General features: G+C 38.5%; 2 protein-coding genes and 1 pseudogene across 7 annotated transcripts in view; 1 reads left to right on the top strand and 2 right to left on the bottom strand.

Annotated features, from left to right (window-relative positions):
* Positions 1-220: 220 nt before the first annotated feature.
* On the bottom strand, positions 221-7,509 carry LOC113010783 (chemokine XC receptor 1-like; annotated as a pseudogene).
* A 56-nt stretch (positions 7,510-7,565) lies between these two features.
* On the top strand, positions 7,566-16,543 carry LOC113010782 (plexin domain-containing protein 2-like). The gene is made up of 14 exons (XM_026149992.1): positions 7,566-7,674; positions 9,655-9,881; positions 10,036-10,179; positions 10,388-10,457; positions 10,846-10,968; positions 11,116-11,234; positions 11,309-11,408; positions 11,510-11,605; positions 11,758-11,839; positions 12,738-12,798; positions 12,883-13,102; positions 13,904-13,939; positions 14,377-14,528; positions 15,478-16,543. The coding sequence occupies exons 1-14, from the start codon at positions 7,584-7,586 to the stop codon at positions 15,691-15,693; spliced, it is 1,737 nt and encodes a 578-aa protein (XP_026005777.1). The 5' UTR covers positions 7,566-7,583; the 3' UTR covers positions 15,694-16,543.
* myripa (myosin VIIA and Rab interacting protein a) overlaps positions 15,741-24,935 on the bottom strand; it is a 31,837-nt gene continuing 22,642 nt past the window's right edge. For 5 of the 6 annotated variants that reach the window (XM_026149986.1, XM_026149991.1, XM_026149988.1 and 2 more), the window contains 8 exons: positions 23,950-24,485; positions 21,620-23,665; positions 20,708-20,764; positions 19,977-20,156; positions 18,171-18,332; positions 17,859-17,957; positions 17,693-17,753; positions 15,741-16,898 (listed from right to left, as the gene is read on the bottom strand). In XM_026149986.1, the coding sequence (XP_026005771.1) occupies positions 16,882-16,898; positions 17,693-17,753; positions 17,859-17,957; positions 18,171-18,332; positions 19,977-20,156; positions 20,708-20,764; positions 21,620-23,665; positions 23,950-24,485 (3,158 nt within the window). In that variant the 3' untranslated portion in view covers positions 15,741-16,881. The remainder of the gene's footprint in view (positions 16,899-17,692; positions 17,754-17,858; positions 17,958-18,170; positions 18,333-19,976; positions 20,157-20,707; positions 20,765-21,619; positions 23,666-23,949; positions 24,486-24,935) is intronic. The other variant, XM_026149987.1, reaches the window with a different exon arrangement.

Genomic DNA, 24,935 nt, shown 5'->3' with positions numbered 1-24,935 from the left:
GGCCTGCCATGGCATTATACAGAATTTTGTTAGAAGAGAGAAGTGAAAACGGCTTCACTGAACTTCAGCAACAGTTTATTTTTTTTACACAAAACAGTGTGAATGCAAAGGAATGCAGTGAAATGCACATATGTTGTTGTTGTTTTCTTAGCTGGCTCAATGAAAAACTGAAAAATAGATATTATGTAAAAGCATTTACAAATTAAATCAATATGTAAATTTAAGACAGATTGTTTAATGGATAGTCATGCAGGTCCTCGTTGACAGCAGTACTTTGTTCTGTGAAAACAACTTTCTGGCTAATAGTTGTGTTCCGGCCAGTGTCTCTCTCCCTGTTCTTCCTGCACACATTTTCACAGTGCAAAAGATTCAACAGATGCTTTCGCAACTTCTGTGAGATCATATACAGCAGAGGGTTCATGCAGCAATGAGAATAGGCAAGCATTTCACAAATACGAGACGTGATAGCCAACCGTTCCTGTGTTTTACAACCTTTGGGTGTATAGAGAGAATTGATTAAAAACATAATATGGTATGGCCCCCAGCAAAAGAAAAAGGCTGCAACAATACACAACAGCACAGCTACAGTCCTGTGCTTCTTTCTGTTTAAAGCTTGTAAAACTTTCTTGAGGATGGCAGAATAGCAGAAAATAACAATGGCAAATGGGAGGAAGAATAGCAGCGACACTTGGAGGTGTTGCCCGAGGTTGTCTTCAGATGTCTCACAATAGGTATAATTCTCCCAGTTTCCCACCTTTGTGATCACAGCTTCCCTCAGGGATGCAGAGATGCTGATGACCCAGGCAGCTACACAAGCACCAATTGCGTACTTCTTTCTATCTAGTTTGTTCAGCCGGTTGTGCAGCACCACGGTAATGAAGCGATCCACTGTCATGGCAGTCAGTAGAATGACACTGCTGTACAGCCCAACAAAGTATGCAGCAGTCATGAATTTGCAGGCAAAGTCCCCAAAGACCCAGTGGTGTAAATGATCAACGGCCCAGAATGGAAGTGTGATGGTGAAGATCAAATCGGAGCAGACCAGGTTCAGGATGAAAATATTTGTCATTGTGTTCAGTTTCTCGTAGATGAAGAGAACACATAAGAGGAGACCATTGCCTATGACACTGAGGATGAAGATCAATATGAACAAAGTGCCAGTAAAGGTTGGAAAGTTAACCTCACATAGATAATGTTCTTCTTCAGTTGTGTAGTTGCTTTCCATTGTCAAGTTTCTATAAAACACAAACAAAAAACTAGATTTTTAAAATGTAATTAAACACATTAACTAAGCAATTTTCTTTATGGGAATTTCTTTTTTTATATTTTAGTTTTTGTATGATCTGTAAAACACAGAGAGTAATAAAGCACCAAATTAGGAGAAGAGGCACAGCAAATACTGATCAACTTACCCCAAGCATCAGCCATCAATTTCCTGTGCTGGAAAGGTTTTGATGTTCTTAAGTAAACTTATAGTTCCTCTTTTTAAGTTAGTCAGAGCACTGCCTTAAAGGAAAGCACACTTTTTTTTTTAACATTGTTTGTCATACTTTTTACTGACAAATAACTGTCTACAAGCATCCTGCATCAGTCGTACCAGACATCAGAAAATAATATAACCTATAAAATCTGACAAGAGCTGTGTTGAAACTTTAAAGGTTATCATTTTGAAAGCTCCAGTTTGTATTTTGCTTTTTGTTTCATTTTTTTTAATGTTGTTGTGTTGTACTATTTGTAAGGCAAACCATGCGTAGCCAGTATTAAACTTCAGTGCACAAACATTTCATATTTTAAGATCTTTAAATATTTCTCCAGGATATCAGGATATCTTATTTATGTGTTATGCCTTCAACATTAGTCAAGAAAAATATAATGTAAATTTAAGTAAAAGGAATGAAAGTCAGACAGTGTTGACCTGACTCTCAAAATGGACCATTTCAAATGAAATGTGTTTAAGCACAATTGTATGACACCTTGTTCTGATGTTAATCTATTAGACCTACGAATAACACATAAAGCAAGTCATTGGGGGTTATTGAGTCAGCAAAAACAAATGCATTTGAATCCAAAGGAAGTCTGCACAGTCAAACTTGAGATAAGCAAATGTTGACCTTTATTGTAGCTTAATGGCGCTTAAGAATAACAAAGTCAAAAAAACACTTGAGGGGCAACACGAAGAAAGTTCAACAAAGCCAGCCTTTCTTTTAGTTAGCTGCCTTAACAAAACCTAAAAGAGAGATGAACAGATACCCGTCAGAGATAACAGGTATGGATGCATATCAGCCTTTTCTGTTAGACTTTCTACTTGTGATTCTGTGCAAATGTAACAGGGTCATAAATCACATCTTGTTATAATTACACAAAACGTGTTATTAATACCTGACTGTTAGGACCTCCAAGCCTGTAGTTATGTTCATTATCAGTTAGGGCCCCTCCTCATTGTTCTTCTTCTTTGGTGCAACCCTATAAATACAGTGTACCTAGGGTTGCCAACTCCCTGAAAAATAAATAAGGGACACCTCGTGGCCAGGGCCGAGCGACCCAGTTGTCTTCACCCTTCCCAGTGTGGTGAATTTTCTAGCTCTTTTTTTGTGTGTGAAATTATTTTTTTAACCATTTGACTTGAAGTTGATTTAAGTAGATGCATATTCTATTCTTTGTGATATGAACACATGTGAAACAAATGATCATTTAGCCATTTATTTTTAGCTCAAAATGACAACATTAACACAGTAAAACAGGTCTCTTTCTTAAACAGAAGCCTGTCATGCTTAACTTTTGAGAATATAAGTAAATCTTTCTTTAAAAGAACTCTGTCCTGCTTAACTTAAAATAATAGAAAACAATAGAAAGAAAAATATTCTTGTAACAGTGCACATTTAGTGCATTTAGTACAATTGGCTTCAGTTGAGGTATTATTTCAGCTTTTCTAATGCTAATCAGCTGCTCCTGTTTGTAAACCCGCTTGTTCCCATGATTACGCATCATAACTCATCATCATTATTCATCTATGTATTACTTTTATGTATTAGTCATCAATTTGTTGTAATCATCTATCCTTGCAGTTGTTTATTACACAAAATAAGTTATATTATCACACTTCTGGCCACATAGCGCTGATATTCACTGCACATGCCCATATTAACTTTTTCCAGCCAGGTGTTTTCCTTTTCCCATTCTTCCCTTTCTCTGAGGGGAACACACATTGCTGCTCTAACGCTGGGCTCACACTGTGCGGTTTTAGGCCCATTTTGAGCCGATTTTTGAGTGATCGGACCGATTTTGGCCTTCATCGTGCATCGTGTAGTATACGTGGGGTGACGAGAAGCGATTAACACCTCACGACCAGCTCCCGATTATCAATCGCTCGTGAGGGTGTCGCCACAGGCGCTCACACTGCTCGCGCGCAAACACGTAAACGTCGGTGAAAAAGACGGAGCAGCACGGCTGTGCAGTGTGTGATCTGGACACAAGTGATGGAGGCACAACTTGTAGAACTTTGGAAAGCTCATCCGAGCCTTTTCGATGTGGCATCACAAAAATTATCATGACCACAACAACCGTGAAAATAGTTGGATTTACACTGCTGCTCAATCACAGCTGCCTGATCAGTGTTTTTCATTAGCAATTTAGCAAAGTTGATGGTGGTGGTGTGTCTGTGTGAGTGAAAGACAGAGAGAGCGAGCGACAGATTTTCTGTTATAACCTTCATTTTATGGAGACACAGTGTGAGCACTGAATATGACAGCAAAATGCAACTTGGCTGCAAATAAGACTAAAATAAACAATTCAAGCTAATACTTTCAACACTATTTGTGCTATCTGTGCTGCTTTCTATTTGTCAGACAATCTGTGCTCTGAAACTCTGAATACATTTAAGCATTAAAGTTTAAATCTATAAAGGAAACATCAAAATCACTTTCGTTTGTGGGCAATACATTAATATTATATAGCAGCAGATTAGAAACATAAGAACATTTACACATTTTCTGCTTCATTAAATCAGTATCAGTATATAATATTTAATGTTACAGCTGGGCTTCATTCAGAGAGTATAGGTATGCTTTATTCCTAAGTTAGAGAAGCTATATACAACAACAACAAAAAAATCTGTAATCACGTGGCACCTACAGCCATTTTTAAATCAATACTTAGAAACTTATAAAATAAACTATTCCAAACTAGGTTATGTATCCAGCACAGGTTACCACATTTTAGGGGGGTGTTCATACCCTTTACTCAAAGTTCAGTGCTGAGCTGAGTTGTTGCGGTGTTGTTTTTCCTCATTTAAAAAAAGAGTAGCAGATTTTTTTCCATTTCTGGTCTAGCACAGTTTAGCAAAGAAAACCATGTAAATAAGTAAAATATTACAATATTCCTACATTACCAACCTCTAGAAGTTTAGACAGAGAAAACATTCAGTGCCACAATGCCGATATGAAGTGAAGCTAAATTCTCCCTAGACATTATGCCTACCAGGACTGTTTCATCTGATACCCTGTCTCTGAACTTATCATGCAGGGTCATTTTCTTTATTTAAACAGAACCAACCTTGATGACAAAAAATAATAGCAATGGCCTGTTTTTCCTAAAATGAAACCATTATGAACACAAACAACAAACATTGTAGCTTTACTGTATGTTGAATTAGTGGCTATGTGGCGTGAGGTAAGCAATGCATTTTGAGGAAGCCAGCACATTTCTCGGTGATGAATTTAAATACCACAGTAATGTTGCCTCTACTGGAACACCGTCAGACATGCATTTCCATGTTTTACAATGTCATCGGGTGAGACTATTACACTCTAAATTTAATCTGTGTGCTTTTGAAATGTTACGCTGTGTTCTATGAAAGTCAGTTCTTTTTGTCTGTTCTAAATAAAGAAGTTTTCTTTTCAGTTGCTATGCAGTTTAGTAAGAATTTTCTCTCTCTCTTTTTTTTTTTTTGCATATTTAAGTGTTTTTCCCATGACATTTATGAATATATAAAAGAAATGAAGAAAATAATGAACTGTTAAGCTTAATGTTCCTTTCAAAATTAATTTAATGTTGAACTAAAATAACTCCCAACTACCATGTGTTGAGAAATGAAGGTTGAAAACTGGAGAATGTAAAGAGTGCAATTTTTTTAGTTGACTACCCTCACAACCACTATAGATCCAGGGAGGGAACAAGATAAGACTTAGCTGATTATAGGAAGATAGTCAAGACAGGCCAAAAATCAACTGTAGGCTTTCTTGTTGCCTGTCCTGTTCGGCACTGTAGCAATCAGAATTATTTTCTGAAGACCAACAAAAAAGCCCAATGGATTTATTTTTCCAAGTGGATTGTTATGGCTTTGTCATACTGGTCCACTTGATTTATCTTTATTATTGTTATTTATTTATTTATTTAAACTTTAGAGTTACTACAAATGGAACAGACATGACTGGGGGATAGGAAAGGGAAAGACATAGACAAGAGAAGTTCAAGAAAACAAGAAGGAAAGAAAAACAGAGGTGAGAGGGACGGTGAGAAAAGACACTAAAAATCTGCTGGATCATCTACTGGAACGGGGGGAAGGAAAACAAGCAAAAACAGAACAACAGAGTAGGGAGACCACAGCAACAACCTAGATAAGTATAAGTAACAGTAAATAATCAATATTGAATGTTACTGAGCAGCACGTAAGTCTGTGAGCACCGTGTATACACCTATGTGCACGCAGACACAAACATGCATTCCCACCCTCATGCACACATATACAAATAGTCAGCATTCGCCCAATGTGGAGACAAACAGAAATGAACACTGTAGACACACTCACACTCCCCAAACATACTCTATACCCCCAGGTCCAGGTACCATCACCCCCAGAGGGGCAATCCACCCCCAGACCCAGGAGATGTTGCCCTTGGCCCTGTGGTGAAGACAAGCAGACCGCCCCTGGTCCTACAGCAGCAGGGAGGCCCAGCATCCCAGACCCTGACCAGGCCGCTGACTCCTCCTCCTGCTACTTGTTCAACAGTCCTGGGTCTTCTGTGTTGTATTTTTCATTTCATTCAATGTTTCCACTTTGGACAGTCCCAAGTTTGGACTGCAAGCATGCAGGCCAGTTCAGTAGGACTCATTGTGTGCTGTAATAGATGCAATACACATTTTAACATAGTCATTGTGAGCATGTTACTCTAAAACTAAAACATGATAACCTGCATTTATGGATGGTGCGATGAACTGTGTTCATAGACCGTTGCAAAATATTGAAAAAAGTATTGTCTCACACATCAAAATCATTGTTTTCAGGTATTCAAATCAATTCCACATTTCCACAAGTTCAAATCACTTCCACGGATGTGGAAAATCAAACATTCAATATATTTTATATCTTCTTTAGGTTTCTGAAAAGATATGGACTTATGAGATTTGTATGTCATTACATTCTGATTTTATCTAAATATTCAACCTGTAATATCACAGAAATTTAGGCATTTTGTTTGTTCTAATATGTGGCATATTATTAGTGAAATAAGCGGTAATGAATCAGCATACTCAAATAAATGCATAACTCATACTAGTCCCACGAGTGGGTTGCTTTGTCCTTTTCTCAGTTGCACAATCGTGCGCCATCCAACGGGAAAGGTTGGAGCTGCGTGGATGACCTGGTGCATTCACTTGTTCCCCGTAATCGTGAAACTTCAATGCAGATTAAGATAAGATAGATCTGTAATGTCACTGTTACCAGAAACACAGTTTGGCATCTCTCCATTTGTAGGTGCAGGTTTTTGCATTCAACATTCTTTGGATAGAAGAGTGAGATAGACAGAGGATACTCAGGTTGTTATTAATGTGAATGTAGGTGCAGGTGAAAAAAGAGCAAACTCTCATAACGTCTTCTAACAGTTAGAAATTTGAGTGTATGATTGAGTTAAGATACATCCTGGCAGTGTGTGTGATTTCTTTTGCTCTTTATAACTGCAAGACGATTATGATGTGGGACACTTTAGTCTTAATTTTGGTGCTTTTGGTTACCTTATAATACTCATGCATGCATGGATTTTTATGTATTTGTCAAACATTGTAATTGCAGAATTGTGCACTGTGCACATCACAGGTTAAAACAGTCACAGGAATGATATAGTTAGTAGCCTAAGCCCAAGTTTTCTGTCAGTACCTTAGGCCAATGCAGTATACTGGTTGAGATGCACAGATTCTTTTTCAAAAACATTTTGATTTATTCAAATAAAATTCAGACAAATAAAAAAGAAATTAAATTAAATCAATGAAATGACGTTGAAGATGCTGATCAATACGACAGTGCCTGAATGCAACGTTTCCTGCAGCGTTTGACTTTGTTGCAGACTGAACTGATGCAGAGAAGGCTTGCTGATGATGAACACCGATGGAGTTGGACATCAACATCACATGAGGATACATAAATATCTAACTTTGCTTCGTCTGCTTTTTTTTCTCCTTTCTTTTCTCTTCAAAACACTGGACTGCATTTGTCTTTTTAAATAGATAACTGCCATCAGTGAAAGAGTGAAGAATCTGTTCGGGATAATTAATGAGTTTCTCTGCGCTCAGAAACTGGAGCTACAGGAAGGATGGCGACGACAAAGACGGTTTATCTCGTCAGATGTCTGGTCTTTGTTCTCCAGCTTGAAATCAGCTTCATGAGGCTAAAATCTGCCTACGGTGAGTCATAAAAATGTAATTGACACCAGCTACAAAAAGCACAGACCCACATCGTGAATTAAGTGTTAATTATATTATTAATTTTATTTAGACAATTTTTAAATCACTTTTTCCTTTTTAACATTTATTTGTTGTCATTAGGCTAATAATGGGTTGGCTGTCATGAAGTGTAACCTTTTCTGAATATGCTTACAGTGTCCATATTTCTTACCATAGTACTGACAGCCCGATGGCCTTTCAGTTATTTTAGTGCCAAATCACAAATTTAACCTCCTGCTTTGAAAGCAGTGATTTATTTATTTATTATTTTAAGACGGCAAACTAATGAAATGTTTAACCACGCTGTTTTGTTGCTGCTGCTTTGTGTAATAGAGTTCACGTCTGTAAGAAAATCTAACACATCTTGCGTGGAAGCACCTATTGGCATTTGCTGTGGCGTGTTTTGAGCCCCGACAGTTACCGTGTGACAGATTCATGGACACATCACCCACTGATGTCTGGCCTCACACGCCAGGTCCTGGAGCTCCTGGTGTGAAGAATGTGAAGCATGCCTTCACTGTCCGCTGTGAAAGGAAAAGTTAGGACACTGTTGTCACTGGAAGGGAAGAGTGACCACATGTTTGCCACATGGCACCCACTGAGGAACTGTTTACATCCAGCCGGACATGTAAAAGAGCGAGTTTGCTTTACGTTTTAGACATCGTATTGTCCATATCTAATCTCTTTAATATCTAATAATCAAAGATTATTTTAATGCTGTTAAAATAATCTTTTAATCTGTTTAAGCTTTTTAGTTTGCGGTGTTTCAGTAAAGCTGATGCACTCTAATACAGCAGCCTCACAGCATACAGACTGTTTTTGGCAAGGTGTTGTTTTACAGGATTTGGTTTGTGCTACTGTTAAAAATGCTTAAATAAAATAGTCATATTTTGTTCTTGGAAATGTGCTCAATACGACATAATGCAATTTAGCACACAAACCACACCCTCTGAAGTGACGTAAGAAAAGCCAGAACTTTCTGAAAGGGTTCATATAAGAAACTGATATTATAAACTTTGTGGATGTAAAGTTTATGACAGCACGTCGTGTTAAAATACAATTGATGTTCTTAATTATTTAATGGCTACTGTGATACACAGGTTTTTGTGAGTTTTTCAGCATTGTCAGTCAATTTTTGTTGTTATTGAAAACAATTAATACGTTGCACAAACACATTTTTTAGGAATACATTTGGAAAAAATGACGGATGTAGAGAAGTTATACAAATTAATACTCATTTCATTTCTTTTTTTAAATTTGTTTGAAGGTTCAATCAGATCAGACTTTACAGAGTTAATTAGAAAAGCGAAATTGTAATTAGAAAACAAAATTTTTCATTTTAAATTATGTGTTTGTTTGTTTGTTTACTGATTTGGAAAACAAATCAGTACCTTAAAATGGAGAGAAGTAAATGAAAAGCCTCAAGAGATCATATTTGAGAGGTACATTTAATATTTTCGATTTTATTTAAAACTTTGTCAGTTTGGTATTTTTGTAAGCGCTCAAGTTACAGTAAGTTAGTGATCTGCTGAATATTATATTGTCAGATTTTGCTTTATCTACTACATCTGCTAAATCCACTAAATCTGTTCACTGGACTCTTCAGTCAATAGATGTTTAATTAGATTTGTTATGATGTTTGATTATAACCCCTTTGTCTTTTATAAGTATAGATTTTTAAAAGTTTTTTTTATATCAGAATAAAAGAGAAAATTGCAAAAAAAACCCAAACAAAGCAAAACAACAACAAAAACAACAAAAAGACAGAACTAAAAGCACTGGTTTATAATAAATTGATTTATGATAAGATACATATAAAGCCCTATAAAATGCTTCATACAACAAATGCATAATTTTTTTATTTGGCTACATTGTTGTTGTCTCATTAAAAATTCTAATCTAACCAACCTATTTTCTTTGCTCTCCTCTGTTACTTCTTAGGAGTCTACCCTGCCAACATGCAGGAGCCGTCTCCTCCAGAGCAGAGGTTACATATAATCTCTGTGAACCACCAGCCCAGAGAACGGAGGTGGGCATCTAGGCCCAGGTCCGAGGCCCCTGACAGGACTGCAGATAAACGAGGCCACTACAGAAACCAACACCAGTCAGAGGAGTCAGATCCAAATGTAATGATGGAGGATGAGCCCAGTAAATCTACACAGATCGTAGTAAGGTTATTCTGCTGCAAAGACATTCAACAGCAGATAGAGTTAATGTAATATAAATATTACTGTACTACTGATTTAGTGTTTAAAAAAGGGTACATGCAAAGATGTGATAAGAACATATAATAACATATATAATAAATATCTGCTGTTGTAGGATATGAATAATGTCTACTACACATCTAAAATCTATGCTCCTGGAGATGCAGCTGGTAAAGAGCTGTGGGTCAACATCAGTAAAATGGAGGCGGATCAGCAAAAGGTCCATGGCTTCCTGCCCAGAACTCACCGACAAGCTGAGGTAAGAGATCAGTCTGTGAAGAAATAACTAAAATAGGAACATTTCAAATTTGTGGGGGGTGAAGTGGTTTATTTTCCAGGTATGATGTCCAGACTGTCTTGTACACCTTTCATATTAGTTTTATAGTTTCATCTTCTTCCTAAATAAAGACAAAAAAACAACAACTTTCTTTTACCTAATTTCCTGCTTTATGTTTCTGTGCTTCCAGAGAGTGAATCTTTCCTTTGACTTTCCTTTTTACGGCCATTTACTCAAAGAAATCACAGTTGCAACTGGAGGTGAGTCTTTAACTACACTCAGTGTTGTTTCTGTGGAGGTTGTGAGCCCAAAGCTGCACGTGTCAGGAAATCCCATCACCTTCTTCAAATCTAAGAATAAACACACTTTTGTTAGTTGGAATTCCACCTACTTAATAAATATATTAGTTTATTAAATGGTAATAAATAATTGTTACTTGCATATTTTGAAGTTTTATTGGGGCAGTATCAATGCCTGAGCTTTAGTGAGTCAAAGATCTGACCGTTGCATTGACAGGAACAAAGTACATACCGTAAGTTAAATTAATGACTGTGTCTACAAGCAATTTACATGACAGCTGTCAGCGTCAACTGATTATAATGTATAATAAGTTACTGATGCTAACAGCTGCACATATTTTCCTACCAGGTTTTATTTACACTGGAGACATAATCCATCGGATGCTCACAGCCACTCAGTACGTCGCTCCTCTGATGGCGAATTTCGACCCGAGCCTGTCGAAAAACTCATCTGTGTTTTACTTCGATAACGGTGGGAACTGTTGATCTTATTTATTTACTAGACTAAATATTTTTACTGAATAGACGCCCTAACATGTGCTGCATAAGGTTGGCAGGGAACGTGCAAACATGCGTACAAAACATTACAGTATTGTGTGTGCCCATGTCCATCCATTAGGCACAGCATTGGTGGTTCAGTGGAACCACCTTCACCTCCAGGACAACATCAGCGTGGGAGCTTTCACCTTCCAGGCCGTTCTGCACAGTGACGGGCGGATTGTCTTTGCCTACAAAGAGGTGGCTTTTCTTCTCTCTTTTGTGTCCATCTTTTAAAACAAAGTAAATTTATTCATGCAGTTTTTACCTCATAGATTCCTATTAGCATCAGCGACATCAGCTCTGAGAATCATCCTGTCAAAGTGGGCTTGTCCGATGCGTTTATGGTGCTTCGTGAGCTAGAGCAGATTCCCAGTAAGTTGAAAATTTGTCCTGTTAAAATTTCATCAAAATACTTTCTTTAATTATTAGCAGCTTATATGTGACATCTTTATTTTCTATCCGACATGCGTCAGATGTTCGTCGGAGAACCATCTATGAGTATCACAAAGTCGACATTCCAGTGTCCAAAATCTCCCGTTTAATAGCGGTGGAGATGCTTCCTCTCCCTAGTAGGTTATTCCTATTTTTAATACCATTTGAACCAGTCAGTATTCAAAGAATGTATAATCTTTGTGCTACAGGATATTCTACTATTATGCTGTTTTATCTGCAGAAGGCAAAGCAGTTTCTTCCTCCTCACTCTCTTTGTCTGTCTTCTCAGCGTGTCTGCAGTTCTCCAGCTGTGGCCCATGTGTCACTTCTCAGATTGGCTTTAACTGCAGCTGGTGCAGTAAGCTACGAAGGTAACGTGGAAAAGCAGTCAAAGAGATCAAAGAGACCAGTGACTTTGCCACTATTTTAGGAATAGAAAATGTTTCATGGTCTAATGTGGATCCATTAAAATTAGAGAATATTTTTAGTTGAAGGCAGTTACAGTAAGTTTTTTTTTCCAGTGTGAAACTGAGGCATTTCTCACTTTGGATAAATATGAAAATATAATAACTGCATTATCTCTCATTTTAATAATAATGAATTTGAAGTATTTTGTACATGCAGCCTATTCAACCTCACAGTTTATCCATGAGAGTTTTTTGTTGTTGCCCAAAGTTTGTTCAGTTCAGCTCTCAGTCAGTTGCGGTTGCGCGTGCAGGGATACGCTCACTCACTCACACTCAGTAAACTTGATTCATAGGCGGTGCTTCCTGAGACTGTCTCATATCCTGTCACTGTGAGTAAACAGAGCAGGCTCGCAGAGTCATTCGCATGTCATTCACATACAGTACAGTCAACAGGAAGCCTGCGGGATAGTCAGCAACCCCAACTACCCGAATCTGGCCTAGCGACCTTAAGAGATGAATATACAAAGTTCACTGCAGTTAGCAGGAATATGCAGCCGAATCTCCTGTCAAGCACTGAAGAGTCTAATAAACTTATCTTTTAAATAAATAATTGTAATACATTTAGTGATTTGTGACAATGAAAAAGGTTTTTAAGCATCACTCATGGTGGTTTAAATATTTTGTGATTATTATCCACATCTCCAATAAATCATTTTAATTTTAATTTAAAAATAAATCATCAGCTGCCAGCATTAAGGTGGATAACTTAAATCTGGTTTTGGAAACATTCATCTCCATGAATAAAGCGGGTTGTGCTCTCACAGAGTGAAAATGTAACAGCAGTCATTTCATTCTTTCTCAGATGTTCCAGTGGTTTTGATCGTAAACGGCAGGACTGGGTTGACCTCGGCTGTCCAGAGGAGGTTCTTCTGCTTTTCTCCATAAAGATTGACCACATTAGAGCTTAGCACCATTAGCGTCAGTCTGAACACACTTTTGTTTCCCAGAGGCAGAATCTGCGATGTCCCCGGATGAATGAAGTCACAAATGCCACATCACATCACGGGAGACACCGAACCCCTCCAGTTACTGTGTCTGCAGGGCAGCAGAGGACATCTGGCATGACCTCCACCCCCGAGACTCCCACTTTCACCATTCCCTCAACACACAGCAGCATCAGCAGAGAAACAAAATCACATCCGCAGCGTCCCACCAACAAATCTGCAGGTGGTAAACTCACAAAGCTTTTTTATCTGCTTTAATAGTACTCATAGTTTGTTGTGACTGCTTGTCTGATCACACTCCTCATGCACATGTTTTCACTTGACTCTAATCAGAGAATCAATAAGAATAAAAAAAACGGTTTTGAAATCTAATTGAAATAATTTCTTTGCCTTGATTACACTTTTATTTTGTTTGCCTTATAAACAAATGTCAGTTTCTACTAACATAGAGGAGCGTGGATGCCTTTAATGGAATCCTTTTGATTGTTAACATTAAAATAAATCATCTTGAATGCTGAATCATCTGAGATCACTCTGTCGCTCTTTGTGCACCTCTGCAGCGCAGCCATCATTACGACCCCATGAATGAATGTTTGTTGTTGTTGCACAGTATCCATGCTTGGTGTGTTGTGGAACATCTGACAGGGTGGGGGTCAAGTGGCCAGCTATTTCCCAGCCCCCTGTTAGCTCATAGCTGAGCATATACAGCGCCATGTTAAATACTGCATGATGTCCTCAGTGTGCTGAAGGATGGCGTGATATACGTTCATCACTCTAGCAGAGTGAGAAAGACTCAATATCCGACTCAACCCAAAAAAATTTGTTGATTATCACTTTTTTCTTTCTTCTGCAGACTACGTTTTAAGTCAAGTCCACTGAAGTGAAAGCTTAGGAAGAGAAAATGAAGTTTACAGATTGCTCAGAAACCGCCACTTGTGAAATTTAACCAAAATATTTTTTAAAGTCATGTCACAGCATGTCATGTACTGTGTGCATTTAAAAGTCTTTGTTTTTTCTTTTCTAGATGGTGCAGAGACTGCTTTTCACATCAGTGATGCACGTAAGTCACTCACAGTCGAATGAAAGTGCCTCGTGCAGTTCTATTGGACCTGAAACGGTCTCTGCTTTCCAGCTCCTTAGTCCAAAGTGTGTGATGTTAAACTGCACCCGTGTGAGAATAGTGCATGTAATTTCCTTAACAAATTCACATCCAGCGAGTGTGTGTTGAGTCTTGCTTCCTCTGCGCTCTACCCAAGCAGTACCTCCGCCTTAGTCAAACACAGTGTTTCCCCATAGTGAGACTGTGTCTGAGGCAGGCCTCCTGTTGGGTTTCGTGTGAAAAAGCACCAATTCACACAATGTCGCACCTTAATGAACCTGATATTGTTCAAAGTTGGTAAATTTTTTATGTCGAGAAAAATGAAAAGTTAACGTGACTGCAGAAGCATTTACATTTAAGTCTATGAGCTGAATCTGACCACTCTCTGTGTACAGCAGGAGAGGGGGAGAACACAGACACCTATGAGGCATCGCCGATGCGTCTGCTGGTGGGAGTCCTCGTAGTGATGGTCCTGCTGGCAGCAGCCATCTTTACATACATCTACGTGTATAACCACCCCACGTCCAGCGCCAGCCTCTTCTTCATGGAGGTGCGTCAACCTAAAATCAGCCAAGGGCACTAGTAGTACGGCTTAATTTATTTGAACCTACACTTGCCAACATTATATTTATGCAAAATCACGAGTTCCTAGATCCTTTTAATTCCCCCCTCTTTAAAATTAAACTGGAAATACAGTGAATTTTAATAAATTATCAGAAGCAAACCTAACACAGTAAACATTTGGTTAGATTTAATTTGGAGGAAACTACTCACATTTACTATGAAACTAGTTACTCAAACTTCCCTTTAAAACATGATTTTAAATTAATGTCCAGACATTGCTCGACATTTGCAGACGTTACTCATCAGTTATTTCAGTGTGTTTGGAGAAGTGAATCAGCACCAATGAGTCACCTTGTTTTTACTTCCTATTGAACCTACAAGTACATTACTGAGTATGTTTTACACTCATGTACAAAAACATGCAATCATATTCCAAACAGTGTAATTATATAAAATTAAATAATACATATCTTTTATTTGGTGCTATATAAACAAAATTGAGCTGAATTGAAATGAACTGTTTTAGCAACGTGGAAATATTTCCCATTGAGAAAAATACTTGAAGTGAACTTTAACTTTTTATTGTTTGGCTCTTATTTTACTCGACATTTGTTGTGAGAGCTCAGCCAAAAATTCTTCCATCAGTTGTTATAATATTCAGTGAAATATGGACTACACATGGACTTTACATACATTAAATACATCTAAATAGAAGTCAGTCTGATAAAAATGGGCAGAAATGAACACTTCTAAAGTGGAGCATTATGTTTGCTTTAGGTGAAATGTGATGAATGTTTATGTGATCTTCATGAGTGCTTGTTGTTGGACTGTAATGACTGCAGGAAATGGGGGGATAATAGAATGGGCACTATTTTTAATAGTTTTTTTTCCTTGAACTGTCTGCTAATTGTGCCCCCCCTCCACCAACCCCACAGCGACGCCCAACCCACTGGCCAATCCTAAAGTTCAGGCGAGGCTCGGGTCGTCCTTCCTACGCCGAGGTGGAAGCTCCTGGTCAGGACCGAGACAGCATCGTGGTCATCGATCCCAAAAAGTGTTTTGTGATTTCCGACAGACGAGAGAGCGAACAGAAAGAAGGATTCGTCATTCCTGATCAGAGGGAGCGCTTCCTAAGTTCAGAGAGCTCCTGACCAAAACTACAAATCCCACCATCCTTTGGGAAAGATCTGGTTCTCGATGGACGTCTTCTTCCTTTTTCAGATGCTACAGTTTATTTGTATTTAGCTGTTGCACTTTAAGGACAACAGCTGAGTACACAGAAACACAAAAACACCAAACCTCTATGAGGAAAGTGTTACGATTATGTTTATGCACCAGTTTTACCTCCTGTTTGTATCCATTTGGCCAGCCACAGCACTTTTATGAAGCATAAAGGACAAAATAATGAGTTTACGCTGCTCAGGTCATCCGCTCATTTTTACCACAGCTCCACAGAGAGCGCGAGATGATGCTGCTGAATGGTTTAAACCACCTCTCAAAGACGGCCTTTATTTTCCACAGCTGTCCTTCCCACACCTTCACAAAGAGGAATGTCATATTTGAGTGTCATTTCCTCATCTCAAAATTACAGACTAAATTCCTCACCGTTACACCCACATCCACCTGAGGTGGAAAACAGGATGCACAGTGTTTTCAGCCCTGTGTAACATTTGCACACTGCAGCAACTTTGGCTTATTTCTCTTTATTTTCTATATTTAAAAGGCAGAAAACAACATTTACTGATTGCTTTGCAGATATGTACACTTCAACATACACACTTAAATAAAATACAGGTATACATTGTAAGTTGTTTAAATTTATATTAACTGTAGACATAAAGCAGTATCACAACATTTCTCTAACATGCTACAACTGCTCCTGTGTAAATGTAATCACTGTATTTTCTATATAATGTACAGTGTAAATCGCAGGTTTTATCCAGTAACAGCAGTGAAATGAAGACTGAAACATTTTCTAAATAAAACATTAAGACTTTTTTACACCTGATGTTTAATCATTTCAGATTGCTGTTTCATTGTTTGGGGAATTAAAAAGTGAATGATTGATTTTTTTAACAGTGATCAGTGCTGATAGAAATCTGCTGGATGCATCTGATAGAATGATGCAAATCAACTATTTCCTGCATTATTTGTACATCTCATATTACACATACAGTACTAAAGTCTTATGGTATATGATTTGAGGCGTGAGTAGTTTAAAATTAAATTAAGGCAAATGGTGTCTAGATGGATTGTTTAAGACTGGCCTGTAGGCTGCAGTGTAGCAAGGTCAAGGCACTGATGTGTTGGAGGTACTACAGACGTTCTTGTCCGGTGACTTATTTGTCTTTGTACTCTAAAGCAGAATCAAAGAAAATGAGGAGAAAGACACATTAATTTGTAACCCAGGTACTGCTATAAAAGAGCAACTGCATACATAAATTGGCCTGTTTTACAAAAATATTTTGAATAGAAAAATACACATAAAAAGACCTTCAGGTGTACCTAACCCGGACCCCTAATCCCTAACCCCCCTCCCCATTTGATTCAGTGTCACTGACACAAACTGAGTAGCAATTATTGCTTCACCTATGCTTTTCCTGGCACGACACGTAATGAATTGCAAAACTTATATAATGTATAATTAATACATATTATTTAGTATGCAATGAATGTAAAGTCCATGATGCCCCAAAACAAGTGGAAATCCTGCTACAACCACTAACATTTTGCAGTATCCAAGCAAGAAACCATCTGCACAGCTATGCTCCTGGGGGAGGGTCAAATATCAAATTCATGAAGAAAAAATATGTCCTGTACTGGACATAAATTTGAATATTGTCTAAAAGCAGCTGCATGATGCAGTGAAATAAAAAGAATATGATTTGGAAAACAGGGAAGATGAAAAGTTACAAAATAAAGGGATATCACTGCAGTACTCCTAGAAAATACTCTACGTAAATGCTGTAATTTTGCATTTAGCTGATATTGGGTCAATAAAAACTAACAAGTCACATATTACATCATAAATATAAGTTCATTATGAATAACTAAAACACTTCATGTCTTTGTTTGTTTTTACATAAACCATATGAAGTGAAATAAAGTATTTCAAACTCTACTGTTTGAAGAAGGACAGTGTTTCTCCACCTTTCACGGGGGGTGCAGGTAATCGCCTTCTCATCTGTCTCGAGGAGTCGAGGGTGACGGGCTGCAGGGAGATGCATGTGAGAAATAGTTTTGTGTGCACGTGCAAAGTTTGACTTCCTGTTCTGATGGACTCACTGCAGTGTGTTAGTGTAAACAGATACTGTACCATAACTGGAATAGTCCTGCTCTTGATCAAGCGCGACTGTGTGTCCACATTGAGACCGGCATTCTTCAGAGCAGCGATCCTTGCTGAGATGTCACAGATCTACAGCAGACGCAGAGAAAGGATTAAAATGATTTTGTGTTTTTAACAAACAAAACAGCACTGTTCAATATTTGAATTGTTTTTCATTTTAATCTGTTGGTGTAATTTTTATGTTTTTATGTCTTTTTTTAAAGGAAATACCGTCCAAATATCTGTCAATCAAAATCTCTCCTTCTATTTACATATTTTACTAGAAATCCAACCACGACCTACCTGCAGTTCAGATTGTTGTACCTTGGCAGCTGCTGCTGCCATCTGCTCCTCCAGGAAGGACAACTCCATGTCAGACGTGGAGCTGCAGATTCCCCGGGCACACTCCTCCAGGTCACTCAGCTCAGCCTCCAGACTGTACACTGATCCTGCTGCCACGTACACCTGCAGCACATTTAAAAAAAATCAAGTTTAAGTGTTTTTGAAACCTGCATTCGTTTGAACTTTATTTCTCTAAAACTACTAAAATTGCACAAAACAGGAAATAGCAGCTTGCAGTGATGGAACAAGGATAAGTGAAATAAGCACTTATTTTGGAGATTTTGCTGCATTTTAACACATTTTTGCAGACGATTTTGTTTAATACTCATCTTCACAATAATGTCATTAGGCCATATTTGCTCATTTATGTGCTCATTTATAACTATAATTATAACTGTAATAATGAAAAACAAGTTTCACTAGTTCCACATTATTATATTATTGAACAGTTAGATAATCATAAAGGTTTTTGGTTATAAACTTTAACAGGATGTTAAAAAAAAATTAAACAACATGTTAAAAATAAAAAGTTGGCTAAAAGTATTTATATCCTGGGTAATGTTAGGTATATATTAGATTACAAGGCAATGCGAATATTATATTTTTCATTGTTTCTACCCTATCTGAGTTATTGTGTTGAAGTATGGGGGAATACATATGTGACTAATATGAAACCATTATACTTATTACAGAAGAGAGCACTTTGAATTATGCATAATGTTAAATATAGAGAACACACTAATAATTTGTTTATAAAATCTAAATTATTAAAACTAGACGATATAGTGAAATTACAGACATTAATTATTATGTTTAGGGCAACAAATAAAACACTACCTCTTAAGTTACAAAGTTTATTTGTATTGTGTTCAGAAAATGGGGACAGCAGAAGGAAGTTTTATTTTAAGCACCGGTTTGCTTGAACCACACAAAGCCAAATGTGTCCAACAGTCATAGGCATAAGAAACTGGAATTCTCTCCATGATCATTTTAAGGGTTGTACAAATGTTTCTCAATTTAAAATCTGCTATAAGAATAAAATGATAAACCGATATGAAGAAGCTGAAAATAACAGAAATTGTAGAAAGAATGATCCTTTTAGTTTGATATTTAGTGGTATTGCTCATTGTTGAGTATATTGTTCTGTTTGTTTTGTTGTGTTGTGTTGTGTTGTGTGCAGAATAGTGTCAGAGTGTATTTTTGGCTGTAAGTGCCTACTTGTATTATCACAGATAGGGGGCAAGTGTCAATCAGAATTTATTCTTCTTCCTGCTCCTTTTCATGTTACTTTAATTGAAAGAAAGGTTGTGTATAGGAAATGAATTACTGCTGTACCATGTGTGAAACAAAATAAAACAAAAAACAAAAACAATGCATGATGGAATAACAGCTACATTAACCACAATTTTTATGTGTTAATTATTTGATGGACTCAACTGAAAATTATTAAAAATAATGATTTTAATAAATTATCTCAACAGCAATTGAAAATCTAGTGAATAAAGTGAAACTATTAAAACAAGCTGTCACGTCACTGAGTTATTGAGAGAGAAATTGAAGCAGGGTAAATGTAAGGGAAAAAGGAAGCAGCCAAAGTAACTTATTACTCAGTTGGCTTTGTTTCTTTTTAATGTTTGTTGAAAGATTTATGGTAATATTTAATTATACTTAGCGGATCCTTTTAAAGCCTAAATTAAAATGCTGCATCTTCAAAACAAGAGCTAACCGTGCTACATGTGATGTAGAATATCTTGAAACTGAACTCACGTTTTCCTCCAGTCTGGAGAACTGCTGGTCCAGTTTTTTGGGGTCAGTGTTGGGGGGCAGGGAGGTGGATGGGGGTGGGGTGTTTTCTCCTCCCTCCACACCCTGCAGCAGGTCTTCAGTGGCGTTCAGCACCTTCAGCATCTCAGTAGTGATGCTGCGCAGGGACACGGCTGAGTATCTCTACAGCACACAAACAGAGACGGGTGTTACTCTAAATACTGACATCTCCTGGCAGTGTGATTAAGGATACCTTTATTTTCATTTAAATTAGAAAAACAAGTAAGAGTGCAATAGAACAACTGTTCATACCCAGGTGACCAAAATATAGGAATTCAGTGTGAAGGATTTTAAAGCTTGCAGTTTGAATTTCCTCCACATCCTGATGTTTTTTTTAGGTCATACTGGGATATTAACGCTCTTACGTTAGCCTGGACTCAGATTAATGAAATGCAGTGCCACTCCACTTACTGCTCTAAATAAAGTTCAAAATAAAAACATCCAGATGCATGAATGAATTCAAATGCATTTCAGGAGGAGGGACTTCAGTCACAGTGGATGGTAATCAGCTATAAAAGCTAGTAAATCATTAATATTATGGATTTTCTTTTTTGGGGGGGGTAACATTGATGACATATTGAAAAATAAGTTATGCATGACAAACATGGAAAAATATTAAAAAACAAAAACTAATCTGAGTACCCGTCTTCAACCAAAACAAAGTTCATTCTCACCTGCTCCAACAGAGTCGACATAAACTCTATTGTTTTGTAAAGCTCCATGTCTCTACCCTACAGCTCACACAGCGCAGGAGGAAACGAAGCACACAGAGGAGAAAGAAGCATCAGACAGAAGTTAGTTGCATTCAAAACAAATGATTTTTAGGGAGTTTGCACTGGACTTTAAAGTGATATATTGCAAGTAAAGGAGACACAGGAGAACCTAAACTCGTAGAGAGCTCTACTGGGGTGTCGGCTCTTACAGCTCTATCATAAACTCTGCATTTCGCATCGTCAGTATTGTTTTATTATGTTATTATAATCTAGTCCAATACAGCAGGAAGCACTATAAGCTGTAATAACACAAATCAAGACTTCTTCTGTAATCAAACTCTTAAAGGGGGCAAAGTTTGTAAATGAAATTTTAGCACAGGCCTGTTGGACTGAATATAAACACTTGAGCTCAAATGAACGGAAAACTTTTAGGAAGTGAGAGGAAAACAGCGATGAAGCAGGAAGTTATGTAAAGCAGGTTTACACAAACGTTTGTTTTCTTTACGGCAGACAGAAAATAGAATAAAGGTTTGGCCAGCCAGGAATTAATCAGGGACCCTCTGGCAAATAAAACACACCATGCAGACTCATTAGCACGATTATACATTCTTTGGAGGGTCTTTAATAAATCTGGTTATTGGGACAGACTATGTCTGATGCAGGATTATGTGTAATCTTGTAGCACTGATAGAAATAATGAATCCTGTGTTTTATTTCTTATGAACTGACCTTTTCATTTGTAACTGGTGAAATGTGCACGTGTGTGTTTGTTTTGTTCTAAGGTGCATAGGCTCACTTTACCCAGCAGAGCGTTAGTAGGAAATAAGTGTCAGAAAAAAGCTTCTGAAATGGTCTCACAGCTTGAGTGCTTACATTCTGAATCTCCTCTGCTGACAGTAAACCCTCGGGCAGAGACAAAGTGCTGCTTTCTTCCATGATGTCTGCACTTTTGTCTTTGACTTCCTTCATGTCTGTCTTCTCCATGTCTGCAGTATCTCCCCATGTCTCCAGTGCTTGCCGCTCTGCTGCCAGACTTTCTCTTCCATCCTCTTTTTCCTCCGTGTCCTCTTCTGTTCTTTCACACATCATGGTAGCTTCACTTGTCTCAAATGTCTTGGTAAATGTCAAAGCTGCAGGTTTTTCTTTAACCAAACTTTTTTCACTTTCTTTCTGCTCATTTACATCTCTGCCTGCCTTGTCTGTGTTCTCCCGTTTTGCAGAAATATCTCCTTCAGTTTCCTCACTTCTATTTTCCTCGGGATGTTTTCTCACCTCTGACTCAGACCTCTGGTGGCCTCTTTGACTTTGAGACTCCTTTGAAAGATGTCCCGTCTCCTCTGAAGCGTCTGTGCTTTGTCCAACCTTTTCTCCTTTCTCTCCTCCTTGATCACTGCTTTCATCTTCATCCTTTAGCTCTTTGTTTCTTCCTCCGACATTATCCATTATTGGTTCTACGTCCATGTCGCCCAAAGTCATTAACAACATGCTGCTGATTATTCTGTCGAATTCTTCATCGCTGTCCTCTAAAGATTGCCTCTTTTTCTCGCTTTCTTTGCTTTCTTTCTGAAACTTGTCTTCTCTGTCTTGGTCGGGCCACTTTGCCTCAAGCCAATTCTTTTGCTGTAAGTCGCTTCCCTGTGCTTCCACCCCTGTTTTTAAGTTAATCTCTTGTCTTTTCTCTGAGTCGTTTTCACTCTCATTTCCTTTGAAAACTTCTACTTTTTCAGCGCCTAAGTGCCCCTTGGCTATTGTTTCATCCACTGTTACCCTCTCCACCGTGCAATCTTTATTTTCCGCTCTCTCATTTTCCTCATGCTGGACAGCCTCGACTTGTATCTGATTGTAAAAAGCATCCTCATGTATTACTTTTCCATCCCTGCCCTCTCTCATTGTTTTCTCAGTATCAGCCATTAACTCAAACATGTTCACGTCCAGGTCTCCAATGGACTCTGTCCTCTCCCTATCTGCTCTCTCCCAAAGCTCTTCCATCTCAATGCTGTTCTCAGTTTCTCCTTGTTTCATCTCCTCCTCCATTTCTCCCTCATTCTCTCCAATTCTATCCAGCTCATCCTCAGTGGAAGAAAACTGAGAAGCCCTCACTAAACTGACCAAATCACGTAGCTGTGCTGCTTCCTCTGCTGGCAGTTTCCACAGAGACTCTTCGTCCATCGTCTCGTCTCCTTCTCTGCTCACTCTGTCCAACTCGTCCTCTGTAGATGAAAACTCGGAGGCACTGACTTGATTAACTAATCTACACACTTTCACCACCAGCTCCTCCTCGTCCTCGTCCTCTTCCTCTCCCTTTTCCTTTTCTTCTATGCCAACTTTGTCCAGCTCGTCCTCTGTGGATGAGAACTGTGAAGCTCTGACTTGTTTTTCCAACTGACATATTTTGTAAGTCAGTCCTTTTGGCTTTTTCTCATCTTGCTCTTTATCTTCCTCCTCCATATCTTCATCGTTCTCTCTTTCCCACTCTCCTTCACTTCTGTCGAGGTTATCTTCAGTAGACGAAAAGTATGAGAGTCTGGACTGTGCAACAAGCCTGTAAAATCTGTATTTCATCTCTTCATCCATTTCTTTCTCTTCCTCATCCTCCATTCTCCTTTCATCCAAATCGATCTCCATTTTCCACAGCCTCTCATCTTCCTCCTCTACATCCGTACTTTCTTGAGTCCTTTTCTTCGTCTGTCCATCATCTCCGTCTTCATCAAGCTTTTCATTTCTTGTGGTCGAGTCAGAAACTCGTGCCGCTTGCTGCTGCAGACTTAACTGAAGCTCCTCGTCCACTGGATTGGATTTATTTACAGTGATGTTACCCTCAGAGTCAAACGGTTCAGGGGTGGTGGCTTCAGACGTCAGAGTGTCAGAGGTCACATCATCAGAAGGATGTGGTGGGACGTTGTCATTTTGATTTAAATCCTGCAAACAGAAAGAGTGTTTGACTTAGAAAATATAAATTTATTATATTTACCATTGCTATTATTTGTGAAGTGGGTTTGTTGTCTTGAAAAACAGAGACTTGACTGATTGATTTATCAGTTAACTGACTAATCATCTCATTTCTTTATCGTCATAGCTCCATGCAAACAACTGCAGAAATTAGACAAGTTTCAGAGCAAAAGCTGGCAGCTTTGCATGTTTAAAGGTCCTTGAATGACTCAGCTGGATAGTCCAGTGTCCTTTCATCTGTATTTCTTTCTTACCGACACAGGAGAAGAAGCCACCTTTTCTTTTTTACTCTTTCTCCTCTTCCGTGACTTCCTCATTTTTGTCACCTTCGTCTCTCCCTGATTCCCTCCTGCTCCCTCCAGGTTAAAGTTCACATCGATGATGTTTGTCCTGTGGGATGACGAAGGTCTGATGATCTCTGCCGGCACCTTCCGCTTTAAGAGAGCCATGAGAGGTTTTTTAGGCTTCCAGTTCCCCTCAGAGTCTGAAAACAGACCATCTTGGCTGCCTCGCTCGCCCGTTAGTGGCGATGGGATGCTGTCGCCGGCGTCAGGCAGGTGAAAGTTAGAGTCCGTCATCTTCCTGTGGATCTCCTTGAGGACGGCACCCCAGGAGCTGTCAGGCTCTGGTCTGCTTTCGTTGTCTGAGCCCAGACCTTCGTAGGCTGACACCACTCCGGACTCCCTCTCCAAAGCGCTGTAGACCAGGCTCTTCCTTTTAGTGAGTAGGCTGGGACGAGACAGCTGGGCGCTCTGCAGGGCAATCCAGTTCCCATCAGGGCTCTTCAGCACTGCGGACACACCGACGCATAGACGCATTTACACAGACATGCACATACACACACAAGGACGCAGATATCACGCAGAGAAGCAGGGAGCAGTGTGCCAAACGAGGCATATAACGATGCAACAAAAACACCCACACAAGTATTACCTACCACACCTTTAACTAGAACTGAGAGCGTGACATTACAGCTAGCAGTTCCCCAACAAGGCAGAGAAAATTTGGATATGAAGCCAGTTTGTATGAAAACTTTGAAAAGAGATAAAGTATGAAAAAAAGCATTAAATGCTGATGCAAATGTGGACCGTTTTCCTTAAAATTGGGAGACTGTAGCATTGTTTACCTGTCACTTAAATCATGTTGTTCCAGTTACAGGAGCACGCATGTTGTGTATATCATATGTAATGAACCTGTTCCAACTTTTTATGGTAATACATTCAATCATAAACAGTGTGAG

The sequence above is a fragment of the Astatotilapia calliptera genome, chromosome 18, assembly GCF_900246225.1.
Source record: "Astatotilapia calliptera chromosome 18, fAstCal1.2, whole genome shotgun sequence".
Classification (NCBI taxonomy): domain Eukaryota; kingdom Metazoa; phylum Chordata; class Actinopteri; order Cichliformes; family Cichlidae; genus Astatotilapia; species Astatotilapia calliptera.
This window is presented reverse-complemented; position numbering and strand designations above follow the sequence as displayed.